Here is a 12,537-nt window from a genome sequence, read left to right as displayed (position 1 = left end):
CAGTGATGGACGACGTGACGACTCTCCCGAAGGCCAAACAAAAATATCTCAATTGGCCCCTCGTGGCTGGCTCCAGTATAGTTCATGACCCAGACTCTTTTTCTTTTTCTACACCATGGGGGGTGCAAAGTCATGTTGAGATCAATTTCAATGATTGGGTCAGAATGGGCCCATCCACCAATTAATACTTGCAGATTTTGGTTTCATCTAAAGGACTGTGTCAAACTCAAGGCCCGAGGGCCAGATCTGGCCCCCCACATCATTCTATGTGGCCCGCCGATGCATATGATGTGCATCAAACGCCATATTTCTTGCTAAATACTAACAAGGCAAATGTTCTTCACTTTTGAAAATGCTGAGCTATTGCAACAATTTGTTCCTTCCAAGCCCTCTTTTAAAATATATTTAACATTAGAAAACATTTTTAAACGAATTTAAGATTATAACTGGTCCCCGGTTTCAAAACTAGTCTTTCATTGATTTGTTGCGTGTTTGTAATCTGAGACAACCATACGTTTATTTGACTTCACACTGTGAACGTCAGTCAGAATGGCCCTCCGAAGGAAACCCTAACTACGATGTGGCCCGCAACAAAAATGAATTTGACACCCCTGATCTACAGTATGTCATCGGCAAAAGATGGCGGCAACTTGATATGAGATATTTTCATTTTGGTTTTAACCCTTTCGGGGACAGCAGCCACTACAGTGGACAGCTGATCATGTTATCAGTTTAGAAGGTGCATGAAAGGGTTAAACAGGAGATCATGTGATACAGATGGCTTTGCCATTATTATTATACACCAAAACTGTCTTTTCCTCACAGGAACGCACCTGCTTGATACGGTCAGGGTTGACCGTGGTCTGTGGCTGCAGTATGCTGACAGGTTCTGGCTTCTGAGCACTCTGGGGCATTTCTCGGACTTTCTCTGCGATGAAGTTGTGGACACCATTGAGGGCTTCAACAGTACCCTGTATCAGGCAGACACGCTCTGTTGTTCCTGTGATGACAGAAGAAGAAGAGGACAAACACAAGCAATCGGGTTACTTTAATACGCCTGGAATGGACTGATGGGATTTGGCTAAATCTACATTCATATGAAGACTTCTTGGCAATGAAAACTGTTCCTTGACATTCTACAAAGTGACCCAATTACCGAGCTATTCCTTCCTTCCCCCATTTATACAATCAACAGAGAAACAGCTGAAAGAAAGAACCGCGCTTGGTTAGTGAGCCACAGGGGGCAGAGGGGGGGAAGGATTCCTCTTCAGTGATGTAACTCTTTCACCACACTAACATTGAATCTCACTTGCCTTGCAGTTCTAAGAGGCTCAACAACCTCTGGGGGTTCTTTTGACACCCACATCGTCACACTCAATTAAAAAAAAAAAAAAACACTCACCCTTTTGTGTGGACTTTCCTGTCCTCAACTTTATTGCCCCTCAAAAATCGTAGTCAGTAGATTGCATTGCACCTCCAAGGATGAATAATTCTAAACCTGCCCACATGAAAAATATTTTTGAAAGATCCTTACGGGTTGGGCAAAGCCAATTCCACTGCAGTTCTGGTGTTGGTAGTAATGTGCATAATAATAGTCCATGTACAAGAATTGCCTCCGAATTGCCATACACCACAAGCAAATTGGAAAGTAAACATTGAAGGAAAGTGACATGTTAAAAAAGAAGAGGAAGAAGGAGCATGAAACATGGCCTACTTTCAACCCTCCCTTTGGAACATATGTCTGATGAGGACATGCTTCATGTCAGTGGGCTCTTACTACAGCTGTAATATTTGAATGGAATCAGCTGGGAGAATTGGCATGGAACTTTAAACAGTTTTGGCTTTTGTGTAAACAACTGGTTTCGTAACGACTCAAATCATCTTTGACGTATTTTTCAAATAAAGAAGGATCTGGCTCCGAAGCCCATATCTTAGCCCCCCCCCCCAAAAATGTGTTCTGTGATGGGTGAGGTGGTAGAGTGTTTGTCAAGCGGAATAACTGGCACAAACCCCAGCTTCTCTGAAGTCTGAAGGTCACTGCGCGTGATTCGAACCCATAATTGCCCTTCGTCATCATAATGTGAGTGCATATGAGTTACAAAGGATGAGCAAAGTCACACCGCTCCCTCAAGCCCATCTTTGGATGCAAAAGTGAGTGCGAATGAGACAACATGGTAAAGTAGCAAGATGTAAGTGTGGCTTTTTTTCCCTCCCCAACAGTGGAAACATAGCGTAATGAATACAAAATGTGTGCTACATTTCACAGAAGTAAAATTACATCCAGAATACCAACAGTGTACAAGACCCGTCTGGAGAATGTTCTGTGTTACTGAAGAACAAATATCACCGGCATATGTCAGGCAGCCTTTACACTCGGGAAAAGCGCTAGTTTGCTATCGCCCCTTTTAGAACATCTCTGGGACAGCATCACTTTCCCAGAGATCGACCCACCTTGGGTCTAAAAAGTAAAACCAGATCAAAAGTACCTTAAACCTTCACTCTCCCTTATTGCCAGGATGTGAGAATAGCAATGGCTGGGTTTTTTTCTTAGCTACACTTGAATTAATTTACTACCACAATACTTTTTTCCAGTCAGATTGTGGTCTCACATAATAGTTTAAATGTTCCCCATTTCAAAGTGCTTGTAATGTGACTTCATGTCCTTATATCCTTTTTCTATATTTATCCCATAGGATGACAAGTCATCTGGTACTGATCCCAGCTGATTTTTGACTTTTTGACATACACAGTATCGACAAACAACCATTCATGATCACAATCACACCTAAGGCCAATTAGGAGTGAATAAGAGCAATAAAAACCATATAGATATGATATACTTTTTTTGGTGGGGGTTGTGTGTCTGCTTTAGCAGCGATTGCGTGTGATGTAGTACCCAGTAAGCACGTTCATGACGTCTCAGATGGACTGGCCTGGACTGACTGACAGATCGACGTGCCAAACACTGTTCATCCGCCACCTTGCACGCATTGGCAAAATTATTAACAGCCGTTCAAATATACCTATGCACAGATTTATGTTGCTTGCCACACTGGGCTTGAAAAAAAAAGCCCAGACCCTTATTTTAACCCTTTAATGTACCAATAATTCTAACCTGTAACCTGATAACACGATAGGATGTCCACTGTAATAACCGCAGTCCCTGAAAGGGTTAAACCTTAAGTGATTTTGAAAGCAAACACAGTAACTTTGTTGTCAAGTTATTGACCGGTATGTTAGTGGAAAGCATTATAAGCATGAATGTTTGTGAGTTGGAGTCAAACCAGCAGACTCCAAGTCAGTATAATGACAGTTGCCTCCCAAAGAACTAGTTATCAGCTCACCCACCCTGCTATTTTATAGGCTCATCTACTTTGCCATGGCAGGACCGAGGTTCAGTGTGCAGCTCCCCATAATTTACCGTGTTGGCATAAGTCTGTTGGCTACATAACTGACAGCATCAGGAAAATTGATTGTTCTGGTAAAGACAAGACTGGATTATGACAAAGCACATTGGCAGATATTTTGGGAATTTTGCAATCAGGTTTCAAAAATGCACAGTCCAGTACTCTGACAACATGTACTGTATGTTGTATAAACTTATGTAGAGTATGGAAACATAAAGGAGGCAGGTTCTTTAAACTGGAGAAAAATTATGACTGGTCAATTGCCACTACAAAAACGTATACAGCGGTACCTCTACTTACGAACGTCTCTTCATACGAAATTTTCAAGTTACAAAATGCCTCAACAGGAAAATATTGCCCCTAGTTACGAAAGAAATTTCAAGATACGAAAAGTCTGTCCTGCGACTCACAGCTCTGAGTTTCCTGAACGCAACATTCTTATGGCTGCTCTGCCATTGGCTATTACCGAGCATCATCCTGGCATCCTATTAGTTAAGAGGGACCTCGACCGTATGTGTTTATGTGTGTAGATAGATAGATCCGTGTCTGCAGCATCCTCGTCATTCATCCCTTGAGCCATGAGGTGTTCCGAGTGTTTTACGTACAAGTGAATCACCGTCAGAGAAAAGTGTTCATCAGTCGGGCGATCGCTCACTGTGCTGATGTTTGCTTTGGACATTTTCAAAGGATTGTTGAAAGCAAAAAAAAAAACCCAAACATCCTTGGATCAGTTCTTTACAAAACGCCAGGCAGAAACCTTCTGAGAGAGAACATGAACTAAAGCGGGCAAAAAATGATGAGGACGCAGTTAAAAGTTAAATGACAGTCATTTTTATTCTTTATTCTTTGTTTTGTTACATTATGCACAACTCTCATTTATTGTGCAATAATCCAATTGTAACATGCATTTGTTACATATTTTTAAGCATTTTTATGCTTTCGAAACCATTTATGTCTGAATTTTGGAGGGGCTTGGAACGGATTACAGCATTTACATGGAAAACGCGTCTCTACTTACAACATTTTCTAGTTAAGAAATTTCTTCCAGAACCAATTAATTTCATAAGTAGAGGTACCACTCTACAGTGTATTGCAATGGAGTCATTGTAACACATTACATTCTACACCCAGTTCCCCCATCTCATCAATTGGTTACTTCCTAGTACAAAACAACATGGCATCAACTTGCATATGAATCTCGAGCCTTGAAAATGGTTTGATGAGGGAAGGCCAAAAATAATGAAAGTCCAGCCATCCATTTTCATTCTTTATTCTCACAAGGGTCACGCGGCGCGCTGGAGCCTATCCCAGCTGTCTTCGGGCCGTAGGCGGGGGACACCCTGCCAATCGCAGGGCACACATAGACGAACAACCATCCCCATTCACACCTGCACCGCGGGCCAATTTAGATTGTTCCGTTAACCTGCCGCGCATGTTTTTGGAATGTGGGAGGAATCCGGAGTACCCGGAGAAAACCCACGCAAGCCCAGGGAGAACATGCAAACTGCACATAGGAAGGCCGGATCCGGAATTGAACCTTGCACCTTTGCACTGTGAGGCCAATACGCTAATCAGTCGACCACTGGGCCGCAATAATGAAAGTTGTATTGAAAATTCTGACAAATGTGTTACTTGAGGCAAATTTGAATGCACTAATTGTGTCACTGGCATGGAAATTGGAGGAGCTGGATGATTTCATTTGGTTTTAAATGCAATACACCGGTAATTTCAATCTGAGTCCCATCTCTGTTTTTACAAAGATTAGTTGCATATGTTTACATTATTTTAGTCTTGGTTGTATTTAATATCATGGTCCGAATAAACCCTCTTTTATCAAAGAACCAATTTATGCATTCATCCAAGCACAAGGCATGCAGAGAAGTAAACGAGCAGGCAGCAAATGAAACGCCTAAAGCGTTTTGGACCACAGAGACACACAGTTGGTGTTGTTGCACCTGCTGGTCATTTTTGAAGTGACAAAGTGACAGAAGGAAGGCATGCCAGCACCGGCTTTTAACCTAATATGTGCTTTTATGTCAACTCATAAATTCTTCATTACAATAAATACTGTATTTCCAAACAGTAACGTGCACAAATCACCGTTTTATGCTTTGTAGTCATGTTCAAAGAAATGCAAAATCCAGGGTGTGCTGTTCAATAAACAGCGGGTGTAATGTCCTATTAATCAGCGTCAGTTATTTTCTTTGGGTTCCATTAGTTGGGAAAAGCTATGCCACATACATAAATGAAACACTAATTGTCAAACTACACAGGTTTCACTTCACTGGGCATGAATATTAAAACATTTGTGTGTTATAGACATAATCACCTTTTTGCCTGTTGGCACATAAGCAAAAAACAAAAAACAAAAAAAAAACAAGCAAGCAAAAAAAAACACCAAAACAATCATTCAATTGCTAGAGTAACTTGTAGTGATGATACTTGCAAGTTTGTTGCAGGGCAATACCGCAACTGCCAAGCCGCTGTGATCATCTAAAGGAATGCAGAGATCAGCTTCGAATGTGATCATGGATGAAGATGCCTTCAAGACATGCAACTGCCAATGTACTGCACAATTATTCATTTGCTGTATTTTCCGCATGATAAGGCGCACCTAAAAGCATTCAATTTTCTCAAAAGCCGACAGTGCGCCCTATAATCCGATGTGCCTTATATATGGTGTTACAGTCATTATGTCTTCATAACTTTTGTCTTTCATTCACTGTTTTGTAATGCCATTTATATTTATGCCATAGAATAAATCCTGTATTTTTATTGACTTCGTGTCGTGCTTCATGCTACATCCTGAGGGAGCTACATATGGATCAATATTCTGATTTATTGGATGGAGTATTTTAAATGTTCTGTAAAAAAGCGCGTTGTTAAAGCTTGTGAAGGCTCTATATAAGTAATGCTGTATTGTATTGTATTCCCTTTAGCATGGCCCCATCTAGTGGATCCATAACGCAACCACATCCACTATTGTCACTTCGATTCTATGCACCTTAATGCAATGCGCCCTATATATGAAAACAGTTTTAAAATAGGCCATTCATTGAAGGTGCGCCTTATATTCCGGAGCACCTTATAGTGCAGAAAATAGGGTAGATTTCACCACCTTGATTACTCAGATTTTGATTCCAGTCTTGCTCTCTGTGATCGATTTAGCTATATCTTCTTAAGATAATACGATCACGTTTTGAGTTGCAGACACATCCTTTTGTTGGCACGGCTACAGAAATGTTCCTGGGAGTAGACTTTTCATTCCCTCAGTTTTGTCAAAGATACCAGTGACTTAAAATGTCTTTCATCTAGATTGTGGATGAACAAAATGTAATTCTTTTTCTTCGTTGCTGAAGATCTCACTGACAAGCATGCAATACTGTCTCAAGTGTAGATCAAATGGATGATGTCCACTCAGACTGTCAAAGTCCTTCACATCGCACAATAAGGAATGTCAAGTCGTGCCGTAATCAAACATTAAAAAAAAGTCAATTATTGACAAACCTGCTTTCACCACAAATTAAAGTAAAAGTACAAATTACTCCTTGGGTGCTTTGTTTTTCATAGCATCCTGTATCTGTGCTTCCGGAGAAGCACTTGGCCAAATACAGACCCAAATTGCTGTTTGCCTATGTTCAAATATCAATATAACATATACCATTCAAATGGCTTTGTTTTTTTTTTTACATGCAGCAAACTAAGGAATTAAAGAGATTCACCGTGCCAAAGAAGACTTGTTACCAATGGATGCCATGGCAAATATTCATTCCATGAACTGACTTGTTTCTCCACAATGATATTAAAAAGTAAAATTAAACAAAAAATAAATAAGTACACGTCAAGAAAGTCCATCCATCCATCCATCCATTCATTTTCCGATCTGCTTTATCCTCACAAGGGTCGCAGGGGTGCTGGAGCCTATCGCATCCTTCGGGCAGCAGGCGGGGGACACCCTGAACCGGTTGCCAGCCAATCGCAGGGCACACAGGGACGAACGACCATCCGCGCTCACACTCACACCTAGGGACATTTTAGAGTGTTCAATCAGCCTGCCATGCATGTTTTTGGAATGTTGGAGGAAACCGGAGTACCCGGAGAAAACCCACGCAGGCCCGGGGAGAACATGCAAACTCCACACAGGGAGGCCGGAGCTGGAATTGAACCCGGTACCTCTGCGCTGTGAGGTCGACATGCTCAACATTGGAGCACCAGGACACTCACATCAAGAAAGTGATTTTCAAATTGTGGATAACCATACGTGGAATCACCCTACCAGAGAAAAACCTGTACTGTGAAACATTACAGCCTTTACATTACTTTTGTGCGCAGCAAAAGTCTAGTGCAAAGCGCAGTCAAACTGTTTTCTTTCTTTTAGTACTGTATTATCAAAGATGGACACTGGTAGAAAAGGCCATCTGCACCGTTATGGGAGTGAACACCGCAGACTTGTTTACCAGCCAATGGAAACGGTTCCCTTCATTCCCTTTAAAGACTGTGCACTGGAGGCGCAGAAATAGACTCGCTGGAACCTATGCAGAAGATCAGAGTGCGCAAAGTACGTTTGGAAGGAACTGTAAGCAGACCTACATGGGTGGATGATGTAAAATTGGTCAGGGTAATCACAGATCACCGCTGCCAAGTGGGCACTTGCATCATCCTTCTACCCCTACCTTTTGTTTCCGTGTGTGAAACCCCCTGCACACTGTCGCTGAACCGCCACCCGGGGGAGTGTGTTAAAAAAAAATACAACAGAGATGATGATAAAAATGATTTGTTCAATAAGTTGATTTCTACAAGGATTGAGTTGCTTTGATAGACGCTGTTGTCAGATTGATGAATGAGATACGATGGCATCCACCACTCGCGACCGCTGAGCTCAGAATCTGTCTTTCTGCACCTCGATCGAATCCAACCACCTGCGGCACGACTTAGACCTGCTGGTATAATGTCGAGTCTATGTTCAGTCATTAAACTGTCGAGTATGTCAGGGACATGTGAAGAAAATGTCCTCGGTCTGCCGGAACTCTCTGCATGGCGCAGCACGGTCTGCCAGATTCGGCCCGTCAGATCATTTTATGTGGCCCTCAAAAGCAATTCATGTGTCAACTTCCGTGATCCTTGCTAGATAGAGTCTGTACCGAAATAATTGTGATTGTGTAATAAATAACGCTGACATTTTGCAATCATTTTGTTACCCTGTTTACATTCTAACAATAATCGAACAAACAAACAAATAGCTGTTTTTGAGACACGTCACAAGGAAGCAGTGACAAGTTTGATGAGGGCTGAAGTGACTGCCGAAACTGTCAGCTCGGGAAGAGTTTTTCTCCTCATCAAAAGAGACCATTGTCTGCGGAAAAAAAAAAACTTTAAACCTAATTTAACAAACGGTTGACTTGAGTGATTACAAAACTAGCAATCCATCAATTTGTTGTGTACAAGTAATAATACGATGAGATGTTTACATAAACATTTATTTGGTTTCACTGTCGTAACGGCCCTCCAAGGGAAGATGTAACTCCAAAGTGGCCCCCGACAAAAATGAGTTTGACACCCCTAAAATAAATTGATATAGTGAGGATTTAGTTATGAATCAAAGTCAACGTATTCCAATCGAGCGTGATGTGTCTCAGGAAACTGTTAAGACCAAGCATGAGGATATCTTGGCAAGCATTTTGAACAAGGCTCTAATTCCAGCAGGCTTAGCTCTTTCGAACCAGTTTAAATTCGGACAAATGACAATATTGTGATCCCTAAATGCCATAAAAACAGCCTGTGCCTGTGGCTCATGACCTAGGACGCGTTAACGCTGTTGGTGAAGTGTTGTAAAACTAAAGGATCTGTAACAGTACACATTTCAGGCATATTATGCTTTGCTCGACTTACACACGCTACATATTGCACTTTGCTATTTTCGGATGGCTTAGTATGGAATTGTGACCGGTTACTTTTGCGAGCACACAAACTCGTCCGTCACAACTGGTCAATCCGCAACTGACGAAAAAGATATGACTCAAGGAAGCAGAAGAGCTGTTTTCCTCCCCAGGCATCTGCCTCAATCGTTGTATTTCTGTAACAGTATGCCATTAACCCTTTCAGGGACAGCGGTTATGACAGTGGACATCTTATCATGTTATCAGGTTACAGGTTAGTATTATTAGTGCATGAAAGGGTTAGACGTTAGCGGGTGCTTTCCATCTGACAAAACATAACAATCCACGGTGTTTGTTATTTCGTCATCTTGAATCAATCTCAATTTTTTCAATACATTTATTTGAGTGAGTAAATGGCTATCACATCTGCCTCACAGTTCTGAGGTTTGGGTTAGAATCTTGGCTGCGGGCTTCGCGTGTGGAAATTACATGTGCCCCCGATGCTTGTAAAGTTTTTTTCTTTTTGCCTGATATGCTGGCTTCCTCCAGATTCAGAAAATACAGTACGGATGGTCAGCTTAGGCGGTAAGTGTGAATGCTGGTGATCGGTCTTGGGTGGTCCTCGCCCCTCGCCCCTCACCCGAATTCAACTGCAAAATATTGCAGCTTTATCTCCGAGCCGAACGTGGACAAATGCAACTGAAAATGATTGGATGGATGATACTGGTAAATGTATCAAGTAAACCGCTTCAAGGCCATTTAACCATGATGATGACTAAGGCCGTGTATGTTTTTATGACGGTTCCTAATTTTAAAATGTAAGTCGTTTGCTTTATTTTTGAATGAATTGGCTGTTGTGATACTGCAATTGGCTGGCAACCAGTTCAGGGTGTACCCCGCCTACTGCCCGAAGCCAGCTGGGATAGGCTTCAGCACACAACGCGACCCTTGTGAGGATAAGCGGATTTGAAAATGGATGGGTGGATGGATGGCTGTAGTGATAAACGAAGCTAAAATATGATCATCTTGTCTGAATCTGAGTTGGATATTCAGGATTAGTGATTCAGAAAACAGATGGATGGATTTTTAAAGTGTTGTGCTAAAAATGGAGACTGGTTATGCATCAGAACAAAACACAAAAAACACATTTGAGGACAAAAATGTGGAAAGACGCAAATCTATTCAGGTTTAGTTGCCTTCGGTGACATACAAATATGGGGGCTTTATTCTCAGCAAGCAGCATGTGCACTCAACGTCATGATAAGGCCTTGTTCTGATGAGCCTGTCCTGTGAAAATATTGTATGGTCCTGACCACCATGCTGCAGTTGGAAGTATTCTTATAGCTTCGGCTATCGATATGTAGACCAGCATGTTTTGTTTTTAATGTATCCTCAGAGACTTCTTGGCCGCCATATTGAACTTTCAGTGACCGTCATACTGGTCACGGGAAGTTCAACATGTCTGAGAGCGAGAACACCAAATTGAACACGCTTGCTCCCGCAATCACATCTGAGAACTTGTTACAATAACTAGTCACATGACACTGGGGAAAGAAAATGGCTAGTTCTTCCCCATTTGGAAACTTAGGGGTGGAATCACTTTTGTTACGAGAAAGGCTTAAATGTTCAGTCAGTAATAGTTGTCTGCTGAGTTATTATGAGGGGACATCAAATTTACGTGGTTGGACAATGGACTGCTATTACATTGTAGCGATCAATGTAAAGCAGTCTTCAGTGTTGTCCCAAAATATTTACCTAAATAATTGTCGGATACTGCATATTGCTGTTATTTCAAATGGGAAATGTGAGCTTTTCAATATAAATTGAATGTCATCCAGGTCCACTGGAATTGAAAATAAAAAGATTTTAGTTCTCGAATACACAAAAAAATACTATATTTCATCATATGCTGATTTGGCAGAGCCACGAACACAATGCTAACTAGAACGTGCCCTGGAGCTCACATTATTCCGGACACAAATAGGAGAGCAACTGGTTGTTTGAATGTTTGTATCGCATATCTCCCAAGTCGTTCACCGCAATATAAATGACAAGCACGAGCTTTCAACTGCAATGTTAATACGAGATAAGCTAACAGTTAGCCATCCTTTTTTGACTCCCGCACATTCTTTTTCTTTTTCATACATACTTGCAAAGTTTCCACCAATTATCTATAACCCTGCTGGGCCGCAAGGCCTTTCTTGAACCCCCACCCCCACCCTGCCAAGCTATGCTAGTGCTCTACGGTGTGTCCAATTTGGATACGCTGGTGACATAATTTCACGATGTGGCGACTGAAAATGTACATGTACAGTTCATGTACGACATAAAAAAACATATTTCTTCTAAATATTGAAGCTTTGGGTCAAAATTTTCACATGTGCATGCACCACTGGCTTGATTCCATCCACTTGAATGAGAGTTGCATTCCATTAATATTATGAAACAGTTCAGAGAGAAATCACTGCTCGTAAGCAGGAACGCCAAGAAACCAACATTGAAGGCACGTTACGTTCGATCCCTCAGGCGGCACTGCATCAAAAACTGACATCAATATGTAAAAGATATAACCACGTGAGCTCAGGAACACTTGAGAAAAACAATGCCAGTAAATACAGTTTGGCGCTACATCCTAAAGTGCAACGCAAAACTTACTAAGCAAAGCAAAAGTCATTTATCAACATGACAATGCAACTTCATTGAAATTGGCTTTGTAAATGACTACGCAAACCAAACTCAATCAAAGGACTGGCTACAGGACCAAAACTAGTACATCTCCGTCATTCACTTGCAAAGTAGACTGCTCTGCACTGCCGACCACTATTAGTGGCGAAGATAATGGGTTTCGAAACACGCCACAGTTAGAGACATGTGATACAATTTTTCAATTGCCTTGCAGAAACCATCGAGAGCAGGGGTTACCAAGTCCAGTCCTCAAGAGCCCCTATTCAAAAGGAGCACTTTATCATTTGGTCTGTTCAGTTTTGGCAAAGGTTAATTTTTTTCTACTGTTTACTAGTTGTCGAATACATTACAATGCTTTTTTTCCAGTCAAAAAAAATCACAGCCGTGTTTTTTTTTCAGTGGTCCACTAAAATACATTTAAATAATTTTAAGAATGCATTTTAGGACAAATAATGCTATATTTTTAAATGTGATTACCGTATTTTTCGCATCATAAAGCGCACCTGCAAGCATTCAATATTCTCACAAGTCAACAGTCTACCCTATAATCCGATGTGCCTTATATATGG

The 12,537-nt window shown here is 41.4% G+C and overlaps 1 protein-coding gene across 2 annotated transcripts in view; it reads right to left on the bottom strand.

Moving 5' to 3' along the window:
- nova1 (NOVA alternative splicing regulator 1) overlaps positions 1-12,537 on the bottom strand; it is a 38,637-nt gene that overhangs the window by 8,445 nt on the left and 17,655 nt on the right. For both annotated transcript variants that reach the window (XM_086131446.1, XM_086131447.1), the window contains exon 3: positions 834-1,000. In XM_086131446.1, the coding sequence (XP_085987572.1) occupies positions 834-1,000 (167 nt within the window). The remainder of the gene's footprint in view (positions 1-833; positions 1,001-12,537) is intronic.

The sequence above is a fragment of the Hippocampus guttulatus genome, chromosome 15, assembly GCF_054856545.1.
Source record: "Hippocampus guttulatus isolate MCC_2025c chromosome 15, RoL_Hgut_1.0, whole genome shotgun sequence".
NCBI lineage: Eukaryota > Metazoa > Chordata > Actinopteri > Syngnathiformes > Syngnathidae > Hippocampus > Hippocampus guttulatus.
The sequence above is the reverse complement of the archived record's forward strand: the minus strand, read 5'-3'. Positions and strand labels throughout refer to the sequence as shown.